The sequence below is a fragment of the Aspergillus pseudodeflectus genome (assembly GCF_044049435.1).
Source record: "Aspergillus pseudodeflectus strain CBS 756.74 chromosome Unknown BJX68scaffold_3, whole genome shotgun sequence".
Lineage (NCBI taxonomy): Eukaryota > Fungi > Ascomycota > Eurotiomycetes > Eurotiales > Aspergillaceae > Aspergillus > Aspergillus pseudodeflectus.
Genome location: NW_027263779.1, coordinates 311,786 through 334,848, shown reverse-complemented (window position 1 = coordinate 334,848; position 23,063 = coordinate 311,786). Strand labels below are relative to the sequence as shown.

Below are 23,063 nucleotides of genomic sequence, written 5' to 3'. Positions count from 1 at the left end.
GGAAGGCGCGGCCGTATGCCAACCCAAATTGCCGGCCAAGCCTGGACAGTCCGCGGAGGGTCCAGGGCTTCGTACGATAGCCTACAGTAATATCTGCTCGAAACCTTATCAGGAAATCTAAGGGGAGTGTTATTAAGCGGCGCAATCTTAATATGACCAGAGAATCTTGAGGGTGGTTCAACGCTTAACACGTAGTGTGAGGGTATGCCGGGTGAGTTCGGGTCGCCCGGTTTGAGGTTCTTACCCTGTACAGGGGTTTTTTTTTATCCTACCGTGACTTAGGTGAAGGAGAAGGGGGCAAATGAATATTTCGACTAGTTACACGGTCTTATCTGGATGAAATACGGTGCTGGCCTCAAGGGTATGAATTACTAGCCGGGAGGATTCTAGCGAAGTCTTACGGAATTGAAGGAGATTAACGGCCTGATCAATTGAATACCCTTGCGAGCGAGGAGGTCAGATACTTGATAATTAGGCAAAATACCTCAGCCAGTAGAGAAAGTAGACGTCCGTGCGTAAGGCGTGCAGAATGTGCAGAGTGTACAGATATTGCTGGACAGTATTTCGATGAGACGACTCTACGTGAGCGATTTGTATAGACAGCTGCCGATCAATCGCAGTGTGTAGGTTCCTCGCACTTCGCAAAACAGGGTCAAGTATTGGAGCATCGCCCTAATGGGATAGTACGATCTCAGGTGCCCTGATAGCCAAAAGAGAGTTGTCACTTGGTAGACTCAATTTGTCCCAAATCGGACTACGGAGGGAATATCTGGAGACCGGAAGGTCTAGCACAGACTAGAAAAACAGACTTAGATTATCCAAACGAATGACAGTATACTAGAATTAACAAAGGACAGACACAGAAAGGAACTTAAAACTGATCAACACCCTCACCCCACAGACTATAGGCTTCACAGCAAATCCAGACATCATCAGGGAAAGTCGCACTTCCATCGACAAAGGGCCCCACTGGCCGAACTGAAAGGAAGCACTTCAGATTTTATGGGAATCGCAGGAAAACGTTTGGACCCTTTTAGTGGGACACTCTATGCCCAAACAGGATGGGCCATTCGGATTCCAGAACCCTAACTAGAAAAGAATGACCTCAAACAAGCACACACGAACTGACAAAGACGCCATGGGGCTGGTGTCTTGAAATGCCCATGATACAGTCAATTAATCAGTTGAATGAGGCTGATACAATTGTCCATCGCATTATCGAGGGCCAAATTATCCCCAATCCTGCATTTGCCACGGTCTCCAAGCCCTGGAAGACGGCGAGTTCCACCGAAGGGCTTGCTGGGGCTGGTGCAGATACACCATCATGGATCTGATGTCTGGCATCATAGGCTCGTGGAATTAGGCATGCAATAAATGTACCAAGCCGAGAAACAGCGATCTATCCATCAGGGTGCCACCTCCAAGTCCATCAATTCCGCCCCGCCCAGTAGCCCACCTTCTCTTCTCCCGCAACCCCTCATGCTTGGCATGCAACAATATTCTTCCACCACTCAGAGTAATCCCCTCATCATATATATAAATAACCCCGCGATCGTCCATTCGCAATTTCTCGCCCTCCTTCACTTATTCCTTCACATCCTCTAGCACGAAGAGCGAGACAAATAAGCAACAATGTCACTCCAATCGCACGCCGAAGCCCTATCCGCCTCCCTCGCGGCAGCCAACCTCGTCCCTGGCTCCGCACCATTAATTCCTGATTCCTTCACACCCACGACGGAGCTCGGGATTGCATTTGGAGAAAAGGCCGTTTCGCTGGGGAATTTGTTCCGTGTTAGCGAGGTCAAGGGTGCGCCGACGGTTTCTTTTGCGAAGGAGGTGAGTTGGACTGGAGCAATGCGACCCATGCTTCTTTCCTTATTAAACATGGGAAATTGCTGTGTAGGAGAGCTAACATAGAGCCTCAGGATAATGCTCCCGAGACTTCGAGCTACACACTCCTCCTTGTCGACCCCGACGCTCCGACGCCCGATGATCCCAAGTTCGCGTACTGGCGCCACTGGGTCGTCTCCGGCCTGAAGCCCTCTGAAAACGCCGAGGGAAAGGTATTGACAGAATACTTGGGCCCGGGCCCTAAGGATGAGTATGTATCCTCTTTTCGTACATTTTGCTCCGCCATCAGTTAAATGTCAGCTCATCGGAAACTGTCATCAAGCTAATATAGTTTGACATAGCTCTCGTCCACACCGCTACCTCTTCCTCCTCTTCCGAGAACCCGAGGATCTCGCTCTCGAGAAAGAGGATGTTGGCGGGGAGGAATTCGTACAGCGACGTTCGTTCCAGGCGGCGGAGTGGACGGCGAAGCATGAGCTTACGCTCGTGGGTGTTAATTGGATGCTTGGCGCTGGAGATGGGTGGAAGGAGTAGATGGTTATTAGAGCGACTGCCGGGAATCTGCCAGTATAGACGCCGCAATAAACAGTCACGTCTATCACTTTGCATAAGTGTTGTTGTTGTCGTCATAGGATGCCGACTTCCATATACATAGATTGTTCCCTCACGTCTTGCAGCCATGCTCTGCTAATTGGGGAAGCTAGCCTGGCCATGGGACATAGATTTGAGCGTGCAAGTCTAGTAATGCCAATGTTGTAGCAGCGTGGCAACAACACGAATCAAACATTGTTCATCAGCGATCTAATCTTACAAATTCGACAAGGACCCATGGGCTGGAGTCTACCAACACATCCGGCAAGCCCGATCAGGTCTCTTAAAGAATGTGTCGACTATGCAAACCACCACCAGATCTAGAATACCCCGGTGTTATCCAAAACACTTGCTAATAGGCGGGGTATTAGAAGTATGCTCGCATTAGCTCCCCTGATGCAAGGGATCGGGCACCCTTATCGATTGCCAACTCATGAACATCCCACCATCCCACAATCAGAGCTGAACGCTGACACGGGCGCTGAATTGCGGGCGGGAACCCCGATAGGAGAGCCAGGGCAATGCACAGGAGAATCCGCACGCTTACCAGGTGACCCCGGGTCCGCTTTACGCCGGGTCAACCCGGGCTCGATCCAGAGTAACCGCATACGCCCTATTCTCCCAAAGAAACGCACCAGGATCCTGCTGATGCGAATATAACCAGCAGCCTCATGCCTATTTACATTTCCCCTCGCAGTGTCATCTAATAATCGCCAAATCAGCAAAATGGCCTGCACAATCCCACCCAAAACCTGGGAAACCGGCTTCGCGCGCCCCACCGGGTCATACTCCTGGCAAGACGAAGCAAAGTTCACTTCGCAAACAGGCGAGCGGTCGCACTACTCCATTCCGCCACATATTGAACCGCCGAGCTCGACCGTGGGAAACACCCTTGGGGTTGGCGGTCTCCGGACGTGGCCGAGCTATTATGATGGGACCGCGTACGCGGTGCCGGAGTGGTTTAGGCCGGCGAGGGAGGTGGACGTGCTGATTTGCGGTGGTGAGTCTCTCAACTCTCAACTTGTATAGAAGCCCATCGAACAAGACGATTAGCTGACGCCGATACAGCGGGTCCTTTTGGACTACAGGTTGGACTCATCTTGGCGCGGCAAGGGATCAGCTTCCGAATCATCGGTAAATCCTTTTCACAGAGTCCAAGACCCGGGGCACTGATAGTACGCAGACAAAGCAAACACCCCCTGCCTCTCTGGGCGCGCAGACGCAATCCACCCGCGCGGCCTCGAACTCCTCCACCAATGGGGTCTCGTCAACGAGGCGATAGAAGAAGGGCCCCTCCTCAATTCCACTGCCATCCACCGCAACGGCGTCCAGCTCTTCCACAGCCACGAGCCGACGAGCGACTCGCGGTACCAGGGCGCTACTGTCATCACGCAGGGCCAGATGGAGCGCATCTATATCCGGGATCTGCTCCGCCACAAAACCGTCGTTGAGCGGGAGACCTTTGTTGATAGTTTTGAGGTGTTTGATAGCCCGGGGTCGAGTCATCCGGTGCAGGTCAATTTGAAGAATGTTGGGAATGGCAGGGAGGAGATGGTGCGGGCCAAGTATCTGATTGGGGCTGATGGCGCCGCGAGTAGCATCCGTGAGCAGTTGAAGATAAAATTCGACGGGCTGGCTACGGATATTTACTGGGCGATTCTGGATTGTCGGTTCAAGACGGATTATCCGCACATGTATGGGCTGAGGTGAGTACTCCTGGTCGTTGGATTGTACTCGGCTGATGGATTGAAGCATGGTGATCAGCGCCGAACACGGGGGGTCGATCATCATTCCTCGCGAGGAGGGCTACACACGGTAAGCCATATTGTGCCGTCAACCGGACTCGGCTGATCATTTCATCTTCCAGCTTCTACGTCCAGGTAAGCGGCGAAATGGCACGGCGGCTACATGAAAAGCGACAGGCGAGGAAAAATGCGTCGTCTGTAGGACAAACGCGGATTGACGATCACGGCATCACACCGGAGGAGGCACTTGAGCAGCTGAATAAAATCATGTCGCCTTGGAAAATCGAGTTTGCCTCGCCGATGAGCTGGTTCTCCGTCTGGAAAGGTGCGCCCCAGCCAATCTCTCTGCGGTCGTAATTAACAATAGAACAGTCAACGAGAGGGTAGCGAGGCACTTTTCCTCTCCGGACCTGCGAGTCCATTTGGGCGGAGACGCTGCGTAAGTCAAGTTCCATATTCTAATTGACAGTCCTAACAGCATGGCAGCCATGTGCACAGCGTCCTCGGTGGCTTTGGCTTCAACTCCTCCATGTACGACGCCGCCAACCTCGGCTGGAAACTCGGTCTCTGCATCAAGAAGCAAGCCGAGCCAACAATCCTCCTCCCAACATACGACAGCGAGCGACGAATCTTCGCCAACAGGGTCATCCGCTGCTCCGGTGCGTACCTGCGCTTCATTTGCAACTCGCATCTCCCACTCGCCGCACTGCGCGGCCTCGACGAGAACCTCGAGACTCACGATGAGGTCTTGCCGAAGCTTGATAATACGCCCGAGTCGGACTTTCAGTTCGTGTATACGTTCTACAGGCGGCATGCGATGTTCTTGCTTGGAATTGAGTGGCCCATCATCGAGTCGCCCATCTGTCCGCCGGAGACTCAGGACGCGCAAAGGCCCGTGTCACTCCGGAATGGAGTTCGTCCGCCGAATCCACGTGTTTGTCTCGAAACCGAATATACAGCATACCTGTACGATAAAATGGGAGGCGTCTCGCGATTCCATATCATCATCTTCGGATCGGATATGCAGGGCCCCGTTCGGAAGCAGCTGGCAATCTTCTCGCAAAAGGCCTTCCAGAAGAACAGCTTCTTCCACCAGTACGGTGGCAAGGACCGATTTAACATCATCCTCGTCGTCAAGGCCCTACCACACGAAGCTGCAACCTTACTGGGACCACGCGACGGCGAAGAAGATGACCTGAAATCCCTCCGCGAGCAAGCAACCGTCGTATTCGACGACCGCGTCCCCGACGAGGACGCGCACTACTGGTACGGCGTGAATCACGCGCGCGGGGCCGTCGTTGCTGTTCGTCCGGACTTGGCCGTCGGGATCAGTATCTGGCCGGAGAACGTGGAGGAGCTCGATGCGTATTTTGGATCGTTCCTTGTGCGACAGACCGCCGCACGGCCGGAGAATATAAAGGGTGTTGTGGAGGTTGTCAGCAACGAGGTCAGTGGTTCCGAAGGGAGCGACAAGGGAGTTGCCGCGCATCGGAGGAGGTCGATTCGGTCGTGGATTTCGAATATTCTGGCGTAGGCATATGGTTAGAGCTGAGTGTGGTTTGAAACGCACATATCGAAGTCCTTTCGTCTACCAGGGTCAATCCAACGCAGTAAGCTGTGGAGCTGTATGTGCGAAGTGCGCGTTTGTAGTTCTTGTGCAAGGTCACACCAGCAACGTGGTACTAACCCGTAGGCTGGAATCACCTCCATGCGTATATAATTCTCCTAGATTGCTTGCGACTCGAAATGGTTGCACGGTGTACGACCATGTGTGCTTACTGGCATCTAGACCCTTTGGTGGGAACGCTGATGACTGATCCCTCGGACCTGAACCTTGTGTAAACAGTATGACCGCATGTCCTATCGCGTCGTACCCGCAGGATTATTCTCAACACGGAGGATGCGACTGAAACACGCCTCGTCATCAGTACGAGAAACGCTGGTTAGGGTGGCATCAACGAGCGAGGTCGTAGCTGACTACGTAGCGCGCAAAAGGACAGGAAAGTCCACAGTATACGAGGAGGGTTGCATAGAGGTAGCGATTATCCCAAAATATTGCCTATCCGTGATAAATTGGTTAAGCAATCAGCGGCAATTCCTCCGAGATCCGGCGACCTGAAAATCTGACACGGACGGACTTGTTAGAGTTCAAGATGGGCCGTGATACGAGTCGATATGCAAGGACCCTAGTTGATGACCCTGCCTTGCTTCAAAGACCGGCCTTTTCACATTGGTCTACTCTAGGACGGCGTTTGCAACAGACAAAGTGGTACCAAGTGGCGTTCTCGTTTGCTTTCATTGGCAATTTCCCAGGAGGAGAGAAGTTAAGATAGTATAGACCATTTATCAATATGTAGACCAAGTCAACCGAAACTCCAAAGATAAGCATCAGCCCCGCAAAGGCACCAACGCCGTGTAACTCCAACGTCGTAATCGTGATATATCCAACACCCCGCTGCATGTCTCAGTTGGCACGCCTAATCATCAGTCTTGATGACCGCGGAAATGGAAAACTTTGTCACCGCCTCAAACATGGCGCCGAGTTTGTCGGTCGAGCACACGGCCTGAATACATACTTTACGCTGGGTTCCTGCAGAACTGGAGGGTGTGCTGGCGTCATTGTCGGAGAACGAGGTACAAGAGAATGGGGGAGTCAGTGTTGGAGAGGAGGTGCTGGATATCCTGTTTTTTAGCATCATGTCGTTGTAGGCATTGCCAGTGAATGCGCAGTCAAGAGGCATTTCTGCTGCATGGGGTCCTGCACAATATTAGTTCCTGTAGAAAAGAGCCAGAAAGGTAAACGAACCACTTCTCGATAATGCCATGAGCTCTGGGTCGATGTCGAAAATCGGGGCATTGGCAGGCATGGACAGCCAGTCAATACCATGGCGTGTGGTTTCGCATTGGAAGCCACCTCTCTCCTGGGTAATGTCGAACATCGGTTCACTCGACGTGGACGGGAAGAGGTCGTGGTCGCTGCTTGCCCTCGAGTGCTCCCACAGGACCTCGGGCCACGAGCCAAAGTCGATCGACCCATCCACCCCGAGAACACTGGTGACCCCATCACTTAGATCGTTCTTCAGCCGTCTTTGCAGGATGTGATATCTGTTCTTCGCTGCAAGGCTCGTCCTTCCGGGGAAGTACGACGAGACAATCTGCTGCCAGTAGTGGCCGTGTTTATTGACGTTTTGAATCAGCATCTGGTCCTGCACCATGTCAGAACGTCTCAGAGTATGGATGGTGAACAAACCTCTTGCGGCGTCCAAGGACTATGGTCAATCTCTGGATTAATGGCGTGACTCCATCGCTTCGAACACTGGTCCGGCAACCTGGTCCCCACGACCGATGCCACAATTGCCCACTTTGTCCCATGCCGTTCAATCGCCTTGCGCAGTCGGTCGTCCTCGGCCTCTGTCCACGGCCCTTTCTTCACCTTTGCCGCTGCTGTGCCATACCATCGCTTGCGGCAGTCTTTGTTCGTTCTCCCGGGTAGGAACGCGGCAATCTCATGCCGACTGACGTTGTCACCCTTGGATTGTGCTACAGACTTGTGGTTAGTATACCCCGACGATCTAGACCCGAGTTCACGACGTACCGATTTTCACCTCTCGTTTGAGTATCACATCTTCTTCTGGTGTCCAATTTCTTCGGGGTCTGATCATTGTCGAGCCTGCTTCACGGCTGTAGAAATAATCGGCCATCAGGTTGAACAGCTCTCGCTTGTTTAGTATGAAGTTTGGCAAGACCACGATTACCCCCCACTCTGATGATATATGCCCTCCTCACCCCACGGCCCAGAGCAGAGCCATTGAGCGCCTTGGCTAACGGGTCAACCTGCGCTCGTGGCGGCCTGTAGCCTGGCCCAGCCAGTTGCGGTGCGCCCTATGGCAGTGAGGTGAGATAACATGCGACTGTCGCGCTGCCTGGACCCCACGTCCCACAAAGTCGTTCCAATTCGTCGAATAGCGAGCTGGTCTGGCCGCGGAAACAGATTGTGTAACACAGTGCAAAAGGCCATGCAGGCATCGCGACGCACGGGGGAGTGGGCAGCAGCCAACCGGACCGATTCTCGTTCGCTTTTTCCTTCCCTCGCCCGCTCGCATGGGCGAACACACGAGAGCGTGGCTGACTTTGGCCCCGTCGTATCTTTGGCTCCACGGTATCCCAAGCGTTGGTTTAAGTTCGGCCATCGACTGCCTTCTTCACACTACGGAAGCGTCCGCTGCGAATGAATGCAGGCTCACCGGACCACGGGCCCCGACGATCCCGACATTAGGGCCAAACTCTGTAAACTCTCAATCCCCATTGTGATACTGTCGCATTGCCCCTACCCATCGAGCGAGCACTCCAAAGGTGCCGCGGTCAGGGTCCGCCAAGAGGGTCTGCCAGCTTCCCACATGGCATGCATTGCATTCCCTCCGATAAAGGAGCGTATGACCAGGGCCTCTAGTGAGATAATCACCACGCGGGCCTAGTCGAGATGTGAATCCTCGCTTGGATTGGGCCCCAGGGGGGACATGCCAAGCCAGCTGAGATGAACGCCGATCCGACCATGCAGGTCATCGGTGAGTTTGGTCAGATTGCTGCGTTTTGTGGGCGGGAATCTGAGGCGCAGCAGGTGCAGAGTCTCGGCGTCGCACACGACGACAGGTGCCCGGCAGCGCCAGTGATCGACGATGTTGATTTGCTACCCGCCAAAGATAATCTGTCCATGGTTGGATGCCGCGACCGAGCGTCGACAGCCGAGAATCGGCGATCATCTAAAGAACTGGAGCGTATGCATTGGGTGATCTATCGCACGGCCGTCAGAAGCGATTAGAGCATCGGCCTAGATAACAATACTCGCCATCCTCACACTTATTTTGGGCTGACTGAGACAATTGCGGAAGATCGGAAATTGGGTCTTGGTTCATATACTCCAAGACTGTTATGCATCCATCTCGGCCCGTCGCATTGCTGGTCGATGTAGAACCCTGCCTCTGCATCTCTGGCAAGCGCTGCAGCGGATTGAACGGACATTTGAGCGAACACGAGGGTGAGCACAATATTACCCTTTGGGTGGAACTCATATTGCCCTCACTCGGCCGATCGAGTGCAGGAAATGGAAAGAGAATAGTACTGTTTTATTCTTAGAAACGCTCTGCTCCAAGCTCCCCTGGGCTAGTTGAGTAGCCACAGAACCAATACTGAGAACAGCTCTAGCAGTGCTCTCCATCGCCGGGTTGCGCCAGCCCCCTTCACTTGTCAACGCCACCACTATACCCAACCAAGGCAATGCTCAGCTTCCCTTCGGGTAAAGCTAACACCTCTTGGTCAGAAAATAACTAGTAACATCCAACTCCCCATCGCCCCTAAAGAGCACAGCCAAATAACTCTGCAGCCCGTTCCCCGTCTCCAACTTCCTCTCCCCCGCAATCCGCTCCAGCATTCTAACATAATTCCCCACATACGCGCCCCGCCCCTCCCTCTCCATAAACCGACACGTCCCCTCTGCGCTCATCCGGTCATTCTGCCCATAGTGGCTCAGCGCAGTGTAGAACTTGATATCCGGCACCTCGGCACCAGGAGCGATATCAAAGTAGTAGAGGTAATACGCCGCGCGACGCAGCGGCGAATTCCCTGTACCGAAGCCATGATAGACAGGGACATCCGCGTCGTCGGGGTAGTTTGCTGGAAGCCCCGTGATCTCTTCGAGGAGGGAATGTAGCTTGCCCAACTGCGCCTCAAGATGCGGGCTCGAGATGCACCCGCCGAGAGTCATGATCTCACGCACAGAGGCAAACGTCGTCTTTGGGCAGCGGAAGTAGAATTTGACCCGTGAGTCTGTTCGGCTTGTTGGGGAGGTCGTCCCGTTATCCAGCGCGAGACCCGTCGGAACGAGCGCCTGCCCTTCGGGATTCGTTTCTAGGAACTCGGACAGGACATCAAGCGCGGACGTCGCGTTTTCACCGTGCGTAGCCAACGCTCCTCGCAATGAGGCATCCCACCGCTCCCAAGGCAAAAGTCTCTCCCCCGCAACCCGGGGGAAGAAATAGGTCTTGAGAGTCAACCCATCATGCAAATAATCATGGCCAAGCATAACGGTCGTCGCGAGCGGGACGCCGCTCTTCTCGTTCGCAACCCAGTACTTGGTCTCCGGGTCAAAGCACGTAGATAAGAAATGGTTCGTCCAGTCGAGGGAGAGCGGCATGCGTTCGTTGAATCCGTGTAGGATTTTTTTCGTCGACAGTTGGTTCAACGGGTCGAGTGCGGTCCCGCTGTGTGGACCTATCGGCTCGAATCCGATGCGGATGTCGGGTTTGCTGGAGGGACTGCTCGAGTTCCATTTCCAGGAATAGACCATGGACACGCCGTTGCCTGTGAGGATGCAGTTCCATTTCAACGACCCGTCGGGGGCTGGGGCGGAGCCCATGTATGGGACCTAGACGGTCTCTATCAGTCAATCCGCCATAGGACTGGGTTTCATCAAAGCGGGGAAATGTACAGTCCAGTAATAGTGTATAAGCAAATTCTCATACTGCCGTTCCTTCGAGTACCCAGCCTCTTCGAACATGGCCGCCATGTGCGGACCGGTGAGGTCCCACCAGTAATCCGCGTCGGGGTTTCTGCGGGGGAGCCATCGGGAGATGGTTTCGAAGACAGAAAGGTCTCCGGTCCGCTTGGCTAGTGTCCTCTCGCCCTTGGCAGGCACGATTTGTTTAGCCTTGGCCTGAAAAGATGATACCTAGTCTTGAGTGCAGGGTATATCTACCTTGGCAGCACCGTTCGAGGCCGACATTGTTTGCTTATTGCGCTGGCTTACTATCGGAATCTCACGGGGTAAGATGATGATATTGCATGTGCCAGATGCACTTTCAGCTTCGCTGTCGACGGATCGAGTTTATGTTTATATGCCCTCTGGGCTGCCGCACCACCACCAGCAATACGACCAACACGCCCTACGCGGGGGAAGTATAGCACGCGGGGACCGGACCCAAAACCAGGAAATTCGTACCAGAGGCTCAAGCGGGTAGTGGCCTATCATCATTGTCACGATCGAAAGGAAGGATGATACATGGCAAATCAGAGCATACGGAGGGTTTCTGTCCCAGCCGGCAGCGCGGTGCATGGGCACGGGGGGTGAATTGTTTCAGCCTCCAAGTCTGAGCACTGAGGGCTCACTACAGCAGCGAAGCGGCGGGGGCTAGATGGGATCGTCGAATCCGTGGTCCCGACTCACGCGATTCCTAGTCCGAATGTCCGAGGCGATGACAGGGGTCGGGGGAATGACTATTCGCTGCGTATCCAGGTCTTGACGCTCGTATTTGCTTACTCTGAGCGCGCACCGGGATCGAAACTGCTGGGATTCTGCTAGACCCTGTGAGACGCTCCATGGCCCGCAGGGGCCTCGACCATAAGTGATGTCACTGACTAGGGGTATGTCGTTCGGGATGCATGCAGCTGATCGGAAGATAAAAAGCGCACTAGGTCATATCAAGGGTCCGAGCGTGGTACGACAAGACAGAATCCACAGCGCTATTGACGAGTGATCTCAACTCTAAGAAGCTGGGTGGCCGGAACAAAAGCTGTTGGCAGCCGAGCTGAAGATGGAATCTGTTTCAAAACAGACCGAACCCCTTGTTCCGAAGAAGGAGCGAAGGAGCGAATCCCGTCCACCTAAGCGGGCAAGCCGCGAACTGAAACACCGAACACGAGGGCTTGCACGCGACGGTGGGATGTAACTGGCAATTAGATCCCCGGAAGGTGTCCAGCAGGACATGCTGTTGGATGGGCGGCCCCCGAACCCTGAGTCGGGGCGGCGGGGTTGGCAATCCGCCCGATGCGGACAGGGCTCGGGGATAAGCACTTGGCTGGGGCAGGGACAGGGCCGGCTCCGTCAGCGCATTGTCGCTTGCCATCTCCGGATACGACCCGTTGGGTTGCGGGCAGATTATTCGGAATTGCAGGAGATCTGGATCGTTGGGATCTGCATCCTGGTTGTTCGGATCGTTTTTTGCTTGATATCATTATGTATATCTGCTCTCACCATGAGGGTCCTATCGGCGTAGTTGGAATAAGCCAGGGGAAACCTTATAGATTAAGGATAACTCAGCTATGCCTGAACATTGCAGGTTTCTAGAGACTTCCAGGTTATAAGTGTGCTCGTAGGGAAAGACTGCCTCTTTCTCGGTGCTATACTCATCGCGCACCAAGGAATTCGGATATATATATTGGTGTTCCGGGTGAAGCATTTGCAGGGTCATGCGCTAATGATTGGAACTTATCGAGGGATAATTATCATCTTTTTTTTTTTTTGGCGACACGTACTCAATAAGCGCGAGAAGCAGTTGTCTCTAATGGTATTACATTGAATCTACGTGGTTGAAGCCGATGGTCAGATAAAGGGGCCAAAAGGGCGCCCTCGGTCCCTCGGAGCAAACGCCGATCGGAGGTCTCGATCATAGCGTTCGATAATAACCGCGTTTATTATTGGCCGAACTCCAGGCACCGCCCCTCAATGTGGGGATTTGTAGCCTAATCCCCAGGCACGCACTAACTAGCGTAGGAAGCCTAGTCAAGACGACCACCTCGAAAAAAAAGGACATCGTCTTGGCTGTCGTCGTGAGACATAATCGACGGATACTCGATTTCTACTTCGCACACTCGCAACCTTGGGAAACTTGGTTCAATACTGCAGATTGAAGTACAATGGGTAGGTCAGAAGCACCATCAAACCCTCACGGGCAAAGAAAAAAACTAATAGCGGCGTCTAGGTTACTCCGAGGTACGGCACGACAGTCTATTGCCAACTTCATCATATGGTTTGAGAGACTGACAACCACCAGGCATACTGCCACCTCTGCGGTGTCAGCTTCAATATCTCCCGTTACCGACAGGTCGGGGAGCCTGAGATAGCTACCTATGGCAGCAGTGATGGCATGGACGCGGAAATCGAAGGTTTAGAGCTCGAGGAGTGTATGAAAAACGGGTGCACATTGGTTCTTAAATTCCTTAAAGACGAGGACGATGATCTCGAAAATGATCCGGACTATGAGCCCGACGAGGCCGATTACGATGGGGAGTTGTACGAGTATGACTCTGACTATGAATCCGACGACGCCATGAGTATCTCCAGCGACGAGGAAAACGAGCAAGAAGATAATACCGAAGAGGAAGCTCTGTATCGCGACTTCCTGTCAAAGACAATCCGCCGCCAGCCTCTTGTCGGCGAGCCCGTCGGAGCCTACCTCTTCTCCCCGGAAACCCAGCGGACAGACACCCTCATCCCAATAAGATCCGAATCACTCCCCGAGGAATATGATCCCGAAGACCTCGAACATCTCCCCGGACCAGGATGCAGACAGGCTCTCGCGTATCCCGGTGCCTCAATCTCCCTCGCAGAGATGCGAGGTTGTCGCACCGCGCAGTTCCTGGTTCATAAGACCTGCGGCAAGGGCAAGTGGAAGCCTGATGGCTTCAACGAGGACTGGGAGATGGGCGAGGACTGGTTCCTCTCCGGTGTGTGCGACGGTATGACGTCGCGCGACTGCGGGTATCCGACTGTCTGGCCGGCGCGTGGCGGAGTGGCTGTTGTCGCGGCGGATAATATCAATTTTAATGTGAGTCACTACTTCTACCTCACAGCACTACGGTCGGTTGGAATAGAATCAGCCCATTCTAATGTAATTGAAACAGCCTCGACAAACAGATCCAAACAGCATCGCCATGCCCCTACACCCATGGTGTTTCGACATCTTCGCTCGCCAGTCAAAAGTGCATTTCGGCCGGGTGAACGTCGACGGCCTTATGAAGTGGCGGAATGCAGAGAGCGGCTACGAGGATTTCCACGAGTTCCCCCGGATTGCGGATGTTTTTGAGGCGCAGGAGCAGTGGTGGGAGCATGTTCCGGGAAAGGAGTATCTCGCTGCGAACCCGCTTTATGTGCCTGGGTTGCCTGCTTTGCTTCGAGGTGCGGCTGCGCCGGATGGTGGTATGGACCACGAAAGGTTACCGGTTACTGGTGGAGGTATTGACCGCTTGGGAGCTCTACCACTGGATCTCCGCCTCCTTATTGTCAGCTTCCTTGGCTCTGATGATATTACGAATCTACGCGCGGCTTCTAGGGCATTCACGCACCTTCCGAACGGAGTCTGGTATCGGCTGGTCCGGCAGGATATGCCTTGGTTGTTCGAAGCATGGGACGAAGAGATCCAGCATACGCCTTCATTCTGGACGACGATGACCGCGAACGAGATCAAGTATGTTGACAACGTCCGCGAGCGTTACTCGAAAGTCTTGCGTAATGAACTTATGGTCGAGGATGGGATTCTCGACCATCTACTGCCCCGGCAACGCGCGGTCCCTGGTCAGATCGAGTTACCCAAGGCAACCACAAACTGGTACCAGGTGTATGTACAAATCAAGGGAAATTGGGGTAATCTTAAAGGATTACGCAACCGGCAGCGAATCTGGGAGGATGTGGAGGAGATAATTCGGCGCATTCGGAAATATGAGAATCAGTCGGGGTCCGCAGGAGGCAACGATGATGATGGGGACGAAGGTCCTCGAGGAGCAGGCAAGATGTTGTAAATACACTAGGGGACCGCGATGGGGCAGCTTCCTTTATCACCCCGCATGTGTTGGAGTTGGGTTTGTAAGTTGATGTTATTACAGCCACCACTACTACCTGGGTACTTGTTGGGTGCGTGGCACTTGCCAAGAGCAGCCTTGAAGAGTGACGCCAATGCTTGCCAGTACTTATTACTTCTTGGAAGTCAGGTGGCCTGACCTACACTGTAGGATCACCCTAGCGTATACAGGATTGCGCAACTAGCAGCGGATATGGGGTGTAAAAACACGAGAATCGGGCGCATTCGCCAATATCAAGGCCAGTAGCTCACAGTGGGCTATCATTAAATTTTAAACGACTTAAGACGCTCACACTACACGTCATAACAAATCCAGTTCGACCCAATGCTTGAATAAGTCTAAGTTGTTAGCTTCCACTTTTTGTAAAGAAACAAATATATTGGGACTTGCGTCAGGGAAAAGTAAGCATCTTGTTATTTACATATATCTCAAAATCAACATCTTTACTCCATACCATGCAGCACCATCAACGCTCGTGGCTAAATCAAAAAGTACAGCCAAAAAGGCGAAAACTGCCGTCCAAAGATTGCCATGATTCATGACGCAGCTTCCGATGTATCCTCCGTCTCAGTGTCCTGATGGGATACTTCCACGATGAATCTCCAACCGGGGTCCGAACAGCTCTCGCATTGTTGATATCCCTCCGGTAAAAGAGGACCGTCACAGGACGGAGAGGGTTGGCGTCGGAGGGTCCCTATCTTCCAACTCATCGTACCACACTGACAGCAAGAATGACAGTCCCAGTATGATCGCGCCGCCCAAAACCAGGATTTGTCATGGGCTCCATCCAAGAAAGATCGGGCCTGGAGATAATGAGCCAGGAGTGGGATCACATGTCGCAGCGTGCACTGGTCCCACTCCCACAGGGAAACCGAAACACGCGAAAGTGGTACAGCAGCCAACTATCACCCGACGAGCTCGACCACAATGTGTTGAAGTGCGGCTCCGCGCAACGCCGCATACAGAGATACAAATATTGGCACGACCGACTCGTCGTTTTGAAGGAAGAATTTGACGAGTCGAGACCATCAACGCTCTCTCAATGGTGGAATGATCGTCGCGAAGGCACACAGTGGTATACTCTCTGGGTGGCGATCTCCTTTGCTCTGCTCTTCGGTGTGATACAGACGGTGGTTGGTATCTTGCAACTCTACAAAGCATATTATCCTTAGGGACCAAAAGGTTCATCCCATGCCTTGAACAGTTTTCCGCTCAAAGCCGACCGCCATGTCAAGCCGACGTGCGAGGCACACTGCGATGACAAGGCTGGGCTTCTTGGTAGGCAGCAGCTGAAAGTCTATGAAGGTCAAAATGGTTTATATCGATGTCTGTGCTACGCCACTGCCACGAGCGCCCCCTGACGGGCATAGAGCTCCTACGCCAGAGCAACTGTCAGCGACAACAGCCATGATAACGGGCTACCTACAAAGCTTACCATGGATCGGACTACCCTCTAAAATTGGCAAAGCACCAGCAGGTGCATGCCGCAATCAAGAGCACATCTTCTCCAAGAAAACAACGGCCAAGATCATTGCGGCTTGCAAGGGGAAGAAAGTGAGCGTGACCTCGGCGGTGCATGCAGCGTATGTCTGCATGCTGGTCAAACGAGCGAGGAGCTGCTCGGTTCGACTTTGTTGTTTCCGAGGAGTGTGGTCCGATTAAGAATCGATCTGTTTCCAGTTAGTACTGCCAACGCAACGTCCGGCATTATCTGAAGTCATATTATCTCACTCTTGACTGACTAACATCGTGTTCGTCACCCAAGTAGTGCCTTGCACTTCGCCGATCGTACAACGTACCGAGTAGTTAATCCCAATCAGACCAGGAGCTGGCGTTCCGCAATTGCAGTCCCAAGATGAGAAGGTAAGCGTGGATAAAAGATGCAGCAGTACTTGGTCACGCGACTTGTGTTACTTGCGCCCTGTGAATGCTGGAGTTGTTGTTATTAGGTAAAGGGCCGGCTATCCTCGGTGGAGCCCGGAATATAAACTGGCGCGACCCCTCACTTTGTCCCTCCATCATTCCTCACCCGCACCAACACAAGATGGAGACCAACACCACCACCCTCGCCGAATACCTCTTTACGCGTCTTCATCAGCTCGGCGTCGACTCCATCTTTGGCCTGCCCGGCGATTACAACCTGCAGCTGCTGGATTACGTCGCTCCGTCGCGTCTGCACTGGATCGGCAACTGCAATGAGTTGAATGCGGGGTACGCCGCGGATGGCTACTCCAGGATCAAAGGTACATCAGCTCGCTTTTCTGCCTCGGCATCGGTCGTCATCGCAATCATCGCAGTCTAATCTTCTCCTCATTTAGGAATCGGTGCCCTCGTCACAACCTTCGGCGTCGGCGAACTCTCCGCCGTAAACGCAATCGCTGGTGCCTACGCCGAACGCGCCCCCGTCGTCCACATCGTCGGCACACCCGTCCGGCAGTCGCAGGAATCCCGCGCGCGCATCCACCACACCTTCAACGATGGCGAGTACGAGCGATTCGATCGCATGCAGGAGCACATTACCGTTGCACAGGCGATCATAAATGACGTTCGCTCCGCCCCCGCCGAAATTGATCGCGTCCTCCGGGAATGCCTCCTCCACAGCCGGCCTGTTCGAATCGCTATGCCGCTTGATATGGTTTCGCTTCGCGTGCCGAAGATGTTGCTTGAGTCAAAGATAGCTGTTCCCCTTGCTGCGCGGCAGCCGAAGGTTGAGGATAAGGCGTTGAAGGCGGTGTTGGAGAGGATTTACAATGCGAAGAAGCCGGTTATACTGGTGGATGGGGAGTCGCGGTCGGCGAAGATTCTGGATGAGGTGGATCATATCGTGAAAGCGACTGGGTGGCCGACTTTCACGTCGGGATTCGGGAAGAGTCTGATTGACGAGACGCTTCCGAATGTCTATGGTGTTTTCACTCCGCAGCACAAGGAGATTTTCGATTCAGCTGATTTGGTGTTGTGCTTTGGCCCGCACTTTAGCAACACGAACACATATATCTTCCAGACCCTCCCGAAGCCAGATGCCACCATTTGTTTCAGTGCGACGTCCGTTCACGTTGGTACGGAGATACTCCGCGATCTACCAGCGAACAACTTCCTGCCTCAACTTATCGGCCACCTTGACCTCGACAAGGTCGTCAAATACGAACCCAAACTCACCCACCCCTTCTCCGTCGCCGCACCTGAAGTCTCCAACACCGAGCTCGTCACACAAGTCGGCGGCTTCTGGCACAAACTCTCCTCTTTCTTCCAGAAGGGCGACATCATTCTCGCGGAAACAGGAACAGCCTCTTATGGAGCGAATGAGTTCCGCCTCCCGCCGAAAACCCGTCTCTTTAAGGCTGTCACCTGGCTCTCCATTGGATACATGCTCCCCGCTACGCTCGGTGCAGCTCTAGCCCAGCGCGACCTGATCGGCCGATCCGAGTACCACGATCTCCTCGAAGCCCGCACAATCCTCTTCATCGGCGACGGAAGTTTCCAACTCACATCTCAAGAACTCGCAACAATCATCCACCGCAAGCTAAACGTCATCATCTTTCTGATCAACAACGACGGATACACAATCGAGCGCTGCATCCACGGCCGCGAAGCTGCGTACAACGACATCACTCCCTGGAGATATCTCAAGGGACCCGAGTTCTACGGCGCTCCGACAGAAGGCGAGTACGCGGCACATACGTGGGAGGTGCGGACGTGGGGGGATTTGGACAAGGCGTTGACGGATGAGAGGATGCTCAAGGGCAAGGGCGTGCGTATGGTCGAGGTGTTTATGGAGAAGCTGGATGCCCCGCCGCCGCTGGATACGGTGCTGGATATGCAGATTCAGCGGGAGAAGGCGGAGCAGTGAACGTTGAGGAAGCAGGGATCGTTCTAGATACATATCTTGTAGATGAGATACACGCTGAAATACACTTTCCACTTCTCGCGAGCCCATTCTGCGTTCATTGGATGACTGATTCCCCAGAGACAATCCTCTGTTTAGCGAATCTGCAACCTCGCGTATCGGAGATAACTCGGCCGCGCCCGCATCAGATCGGATCTGTTGGGAATTTCCGCCTAATCAGTACAATCCAGCAAATTTTAGTAGCTGGTTTCAAGTTACGCTTAGCACCTCTCAGCCCAGATCAGCCTGGTCCCTTATTAAAGGCATAAATCGTTAACTAACTAGTGACATCCCGCTTAATAAGCGGCGTGAAGGCGTAGGGCACCGACTTGGCGCGGGAATTTCTACCATCCGAATCGTGCGGACAATCGGGCAATGCCCACATGGCATCTGCTAACTCCGCCCATGGAACTCCCGTGGACCGGAGATGCACCTCGTATAGGGTTCGATATTGGTCGTCACTGCAGGCGCCGTGAGTCATTTTTCGACCAATTCAACCTGGTTCAGTTAGACTGTAGCCACAGGACACTCCGCCGGCCGCCCCCTGGAGCACACCCTCGCAACTCCGGTTTCGGGGAATACAAGTATTTGGCGGTCCAAGCTGTGCTCGCCTTTCGCATCTGATAAGATTAGATTAATTCCCCTGCTTCTCCTTTTCCACGATTCTTTGTCCGCGTCTCGTCCTGGCCATCTCTACTCCAACCCAGTCTCGTGCCAATCTGCCCTTTGAATCCGAATAGCTACATCTCAGTCGCTTGTCGCAATCAAAGATAAGACGCAATATGGCCTTCGACATGCTCAAGATCGTTATACACGGTATAACCTGGTTCATCCCCTACATCGTCCGCACCGGCCTCCTAAGCCTCTACGCCATCTACCACTTCTACACATACAAGGCGACAGAGAGCCCAAAACACATCGTCGTGATCGGCGGCTCATTCGCAGGCCTTCAACTCGTCAGACGACTCACGCAGACCGTACCCAATGGATACAAGATAATCTGGATCGAGAAGAACTCGCACCTGAATTACGTCTTTGCGTTTCCTCGATTCTCCGTCCTCGCTGGGCTCGAGGAACGCGCGTTTATCCCATATACAGCCGTCGAAGCAGGCGCACCGAAGGGCTCTCTTCGCCGGGTCCAGGGTACTGTGTCCTGGGTTAATAGGGAAGCACAGAAAGTCGTCCTCGACGGCGGCGAGGAAATCCCATTCGAGTACCTCGTCATCGCAACAGGCTCAACACAGCCTCTCCCCGTGCAAGTTCAATCCACCGAGCGGGCGGACGCATGCGACGAACTTCGCGCCGTCCAAACCCACATCAAGGCCAGCCAAAAGATCGCGATCCTCGGCGGCGGCGCCGTGGGCGTCGAGCTCGCGAGCGATATTAAGGATTTCTATCCCGGCAAGGATGTCACCCTTGTTCATTCGAGGGAAGTCTTGCTCAATCGGTTTGGGCCGAGGCTCCAGGAGTATGCGCTGCGTGCGCTGCGCGATGAGCTTGGGGTTAGAGTTTTGCTTGGGGAGAGGCCGGTTTGCCCCACTGCGTATGGTAAAGGGAGTTTGGCGAGGGATGCGAGGTTGGTGTTTCGGGATGGGGAGGTGGAGGAGTTTGATCTTGTTGTATGTCCACTTCCTCTCTTTTTGTATTATTTCTCTTCTATTGCTCTCATGGGGTGCTGACAAACTGCCAACAGATCGGGTGTACAGGCCAGCGCCCAAACTCACACATTCTCGCAATGTCATACCCAGAGTCGATCTGCAAGGAAACCTCACGCATTCTTGTCTCGCCGACCCTACAGATGCTTACGTCCGACGCCAGCACACCCGCGCCTACGATCCCAACCGCAACCGCAACGCCCGACCTCAAACCTTCCGACCGAATATTCGCCCTTGGCGACGTGGCCGCACACACGGGGCCCCTTATGGGCCGCGCGGGATTCATGCAGGCTGAAACTGTCGTACAGAATATCCTGAGGTTGATAAACGGTCGCGCCGCGACAAAGATCTACAAGCCGAACTGGTTTATCGAGGGCTCGATCAAGCTCACATTGGGCAAGGCGCATCATGCGACTTATTCCCGCGTGGCGGGTGAAGGCGGGAGCGAGGTGATGCTTGTCTCGAGAAACGGCAAGGAGGACTTGGACATTGGCATGGCATGGAGGCAGTATGGGGTGAGTGGGGAGTTTGCGAGGGTTAAGGGTGGGAGGTTGGATTAGGACTCTGTCGTACTTGTTTTCGTGGGCCGATTGACGCTGGGATGCCGACCTATCCTCCCCTTTATGCCTTTTCAGCGGGTGGGGCAATGTCGAGCGGTCTGTGCGTGCCAGCTGGCAGAGGGGCGAATGGAACTATGCCCCCGGCATTCAAGGAGGTCAAGATTGAGTCATTGTTGCTATGTTGCACATTGTTAGCATCAGCGAGCTTAAAGATAGAACTCGAGTACAAAAACCTTCTTTCTAACGATCCATATAAAAAGTCGGATCTAAGCCAGCCGGTCTCTCTCCATCCGGAAGCAGACCGCCACTTCATCTGGAGAACGAGGTAGCCGTCTACCATCGACGCGACGTCGTTTCGCTTAAGCACAAACTCTCAGTGTCTGACGGGGGTCGGAGACGGTGCAGTTAGTTGGGGAGGCTTTTACTGATGGGAGTTTGCTACTAGTTCGCAAATGATTAGCAGCTATTGAGTTTTTACTTGGAAATTGCGGCTGCACCCTTTGTTTCTATTACTGTAGCTAGGGTATGGGTAGAAAACCGTGCAACAAGATTTGAAAACTCAAAAGTCACCTCAGGGCGGGCTGTTAATATCCCCTCTTCAATCATCCCGGAACAGATCTGTGTCAAAATAACCTCGATCCAGGTCTTTATACCACTCGATACACGCCATATCCAGCACAAACCCCCTTTCCCCGAGTTTGGCGATCAGAAGGTCTGCCCAAGCATAACGATCATTAGCAGCCGGGAGGCAGAAGCCCAGGCTCATGTAAGGCTTCAAGGTGACCCAATACTTTGGATAATAGCCTGCTGATTCCCAGTCCAGGATTGATTTAATCTTGCCATCATCTGATATCAACACGTTTGTCGGCCCAAGGTCCGCGTGGTAAAAGTGGAATGTAGCAGTAACAGGTGGTTCGTAAATCCTTGATATCCTTTGCAGATAACTTTGATGGGAAGATCCCGTCATCGGCCCCAGTAACCGGGGCTTCCACGATGGATGAGAGTCTTTAGCGCGTACGTTCATAAACGGTTCGAGGACCCCATGCCCGGTTGCTGATTGGAATTTGCTTGATGTAAGATTCGCGAGCTCGGAGCAATACTGAGCAACAGTAGTGGCTATGCCATCTCTCTTCTCTGGTGTAAGATAATGCCATACTTGAGCTAGCGTATTCCCTTGAACACGCTTCAAGATCAAGAACGATCGACTCAGCTTCTCATCCAGCCACGCGTAGATGACGTCGGGGACCGGGATATCAGGGAAACTGGCTTTGACCAACGCCAGAGTATCGCTCTCCATTTCCATACCATGAGTCCAAGTTTTGACCTTGCAAATAGCGTTGGATCCAATCGCCCACACTGCAGACGATGTGCCAGCTTGGTAGATAAGGTCTGTGAGTGGTTGCTCAGACAATGAGAGCTCGCTATCATCCGCAAGGAGACAGAAGCTGCCATCTGTGTCCTCCCAACTGATCATATTGCTCGTAACTATGTTACTTGGAAGTTTTCTGCAAAGAAATTTTGACCCCATCTTGAGTGTATCTGCAGCTCTTCGCGAGATGGAACGCTCGATCGGGGGGTCAGCTTGGCTGTATTTTGTTAGCATCACAACCCTCAAAGTGAAGGAATGTATAATCACCAAAACATTTTAAGATCAGGACGGTTAGAGCAGATCCAGGAAGAGACCTCGCAGACTAACTTCATGATGCTTATCATGTCAAGGAGCACAAAGAAGCGGTGAGCATGGGCGTTCTTGAATATGAATCTCTGTGGATATAGTAGGCGGTGTCTTGGCTGATATCCCAGGCAAAGGCGGGGGACGGTCAGGGACCTTTTCGCCAGAACAAGCTTTTTGCGAAATCGCTGAGAAGGAAGGAAGGCAAGAACTGGACTCAAGTTTTCTCTTCCAGGATGAGCTAAGACGTAAAATCCCTCTGGTCGTTATAGGTCACTAGGTCATTTTTAGATCTTTAATGTTGCTTTTTCAGATGATTCCAAGAGCTGTCAGGAATCCCATACTAGAGAGTATCCAGATGTATCCTGAATGGTGGAATTCGGATTCTAATTAATCAAAATTGGTCCCATTTATTATTCCAGCTCCTTTCCCCAACTCGTCCTCCTACAAATACGAAAGGCGAAGCAACGCCATCAA

At 53.2% G+C, this 23,063-nt stretch overlaps 10 protein-coding genes across 10 annotated transcripts; 7 read left to right on the top strand and 3 right to left on the bottom strand.

Annotated features, from left to right (window-relative positions):
- Positions 1-1,632: 1,632 nt before the first annotated feature.
- BJX68DRAFT_261723 (YbhB/YbcL family Raf kinase inhibitor-like protein) lies at positions 1,633-2,385 on the top strand (the record flags this gene model as incomplete). The annotated part of the gene is made up of 3 exons (XM_071044223.1): positions 1,633-1,836; positions 1,926-2,101; positions 2,193-2,385. The coding sequence occupies 3 exons, from the start codon at positions 1,633-1,635 to the stop codon at positions 2,383-2,385; spliced, it is 573 nt and encodes a 190-aa protein (XP_070904216.1).
- A 783-nt stretch (positions 2,386-3,168) lies between these two features.
- BJX68DRAFT_276658 (FAD binding domain-containing protein) lies at positions 3,169-5,721 on the top strand (the record flags this gene model as incomplete). Its single annotated transcript, XM_071048156.1, has 7 exons — positions 3,169-3,442; positions 3,511-3,576; positions 3,626-4,148; positions 4,195-4,257; positions 4,310-4,512; positions 4,560-4,626; positions 4,674-5,721. The coding sequence occupies 7 exons, from the start codon at positions 3,169-3,171 to the stop codon at positions 5,719-5,721; spliced, it is 2,244 nt and encodes a 747-aa protein (XP_070904215.1).
- Positions 5,722-6,524: 803 nt separating this feature from the next.
- On the bottom strand, positions 6,525-7,970 carry BJX68DRAFT_226079 (uncharacterized protein). Its single transcript, XM_071038452.1, has 4 exons — positions 7,783-7,970; positions 7,438-7,727; positions 6,994-7,393; positions 6,525-6,945 (listed from the first exon to the last, which is right to left on the bottom strand). Exons 1-4 carry the CDS (start codon positions 7,886-7,888, stop codon positions 6,665-6,667), a joined length of 1,077 nt encoding a protein of 358 aa, XP_070904214.1. The 5' UTR covers positions 7,889-7,970; the 3' UTR covers positions 6,525-6,664.
- Positions 7,971-9,486: 1,516 nt separating this feature from the next.
- On the bottom strand, positions 9,487-10,965 carry BJX68DRAFT_261720 (aromatic prenyltransferase; the record flags this gene model as incomplete). Its single annotated transcript, XM_071044222.1, has 3 exons — positions 9,487-10,608; positions 10,672-10,866; positions 10,939-10,965. The coding sequence occupies 3 exons, from the start codon at positions 10,963-10,965 to the stop codon at positions 9,487-9,489; spliced, it is 1,344 nt and encodes a 447-aa protein (XP_070904213.1).
- Positions 10,966-12,765: 1,800 nt separating this feature from the next.
- Positions 12,766-15,189, top strand: BJX68DRAFT_226075 (uncharacterized protein). Its single transcript, XM_071038451.1, has 4 exons — positions 12,766-12,879; positions 12,941-12,951; positions 13,013-13,786; positions 13,863-15,189. The coding sequence occupies exons 1-4, from the start codon at positions 12,876-12,878 to the stop codon at positions 14,754-14,756; spliced, it is 1,683 nt and encodes a 560-aa protein (XP_070904212.1). The 5' UTR covers positions 12,766-12,875; the 3' UTR covers positions 14,757-15,189.
- Positions 15,190-16,133: 944 nt separating this feature from the next.
- On the top strand, positions 16,134-16,601 carry BJX68DRAFT_114800 (uncharacterized protein). Its single transcript, XM_071035981.1, has 2 exons — positions 16,134-16,495; positions 16,585-16,601. The coding sequence occupies exon 1, from the start codon at positions 16,224-16,226 to the stop codon at positions 16,476-16,478; it is 255 nt and encodes an 84-aa protein (XP_070904211.1). The 5' UTR covers positions 16,134-16,223; the 3' UTR covers positions 16,479-16,495; positions 16,585-16,601.
- Positions 16,602-16,844: 243 nt separating this feature from the next.
- On the top strand, positions 16,845-18,745 carry BJX68DRAFT_226068 (alpha-keto acid decarboxylase family protein). Its single transcript, XM_071038450.1, has 2 exons — positions 16,845-17,059; positions 17,135-18,745. The coding sequence occupies exons 1-2, from the start codon at positions 16,861-16,863 to the stop codon at positions 18,661-18,663; spliced, it is 1,728 nt and encodes a 575-aa protein (XP_070904210.1). The 5' UTR covers positions 16,845-16,860; the 3' UTR covers positions 18,664-18,745.
- Positions 18,746-19,106: 361 nt separating this feature from the next.
- BJX68DRAFT_226066 (NAD(P)/FAD-dependent oxidoreductase) lies at positions 19,107-20,955 on the top strand. The gene has a single exon (XM_071038449.1). It carries the CDS (start codon positions 19,482-19,484, stop codon positions 20,376-20,378), a length of 897 nt encoding a protein of 298 aa, XP_070904209.1. The 5' UTR covers positions 19,107-19,481; the 3' UTR covers positions 20,379-20,955.
- BJX68DRAFT_226065 (uncharacterized protein) lies at positions 20,956-21,524 on the top strand (the record flags this gene model as incomplete). The annotated part of the gene is made up of 1 exon (XM_071038448.1): positions 20,956-21,524. One exon carries the CDS (start codon positions 20,956-20,958, stop codon positions 21,241-21,243), a length of 288 nt encoding a protein of 95 aa, XP_070904208.1. The 3' UTR covers positions 21,244-21,524.
- Positions 21,513-22,388, bottom strand: BJX68DRAFT_261716 (aminoglycoside phosphotransferase family protein; the record flags this gene model as incomplete). The annotated part of the gene is made up of 1 exon (XM_071044221.1): positions 21,513-22,388. The coding sequence occupies one exon, from the start codon at positions 22,386-22,388 to the stop codon at positions 21,513-21,515; it is 876 nt and encodes a 291-aa protein (XP_070904207.1).
- Between the last annotated feature and the right edge of the window lie 675 nt (positions 22,389-23,063).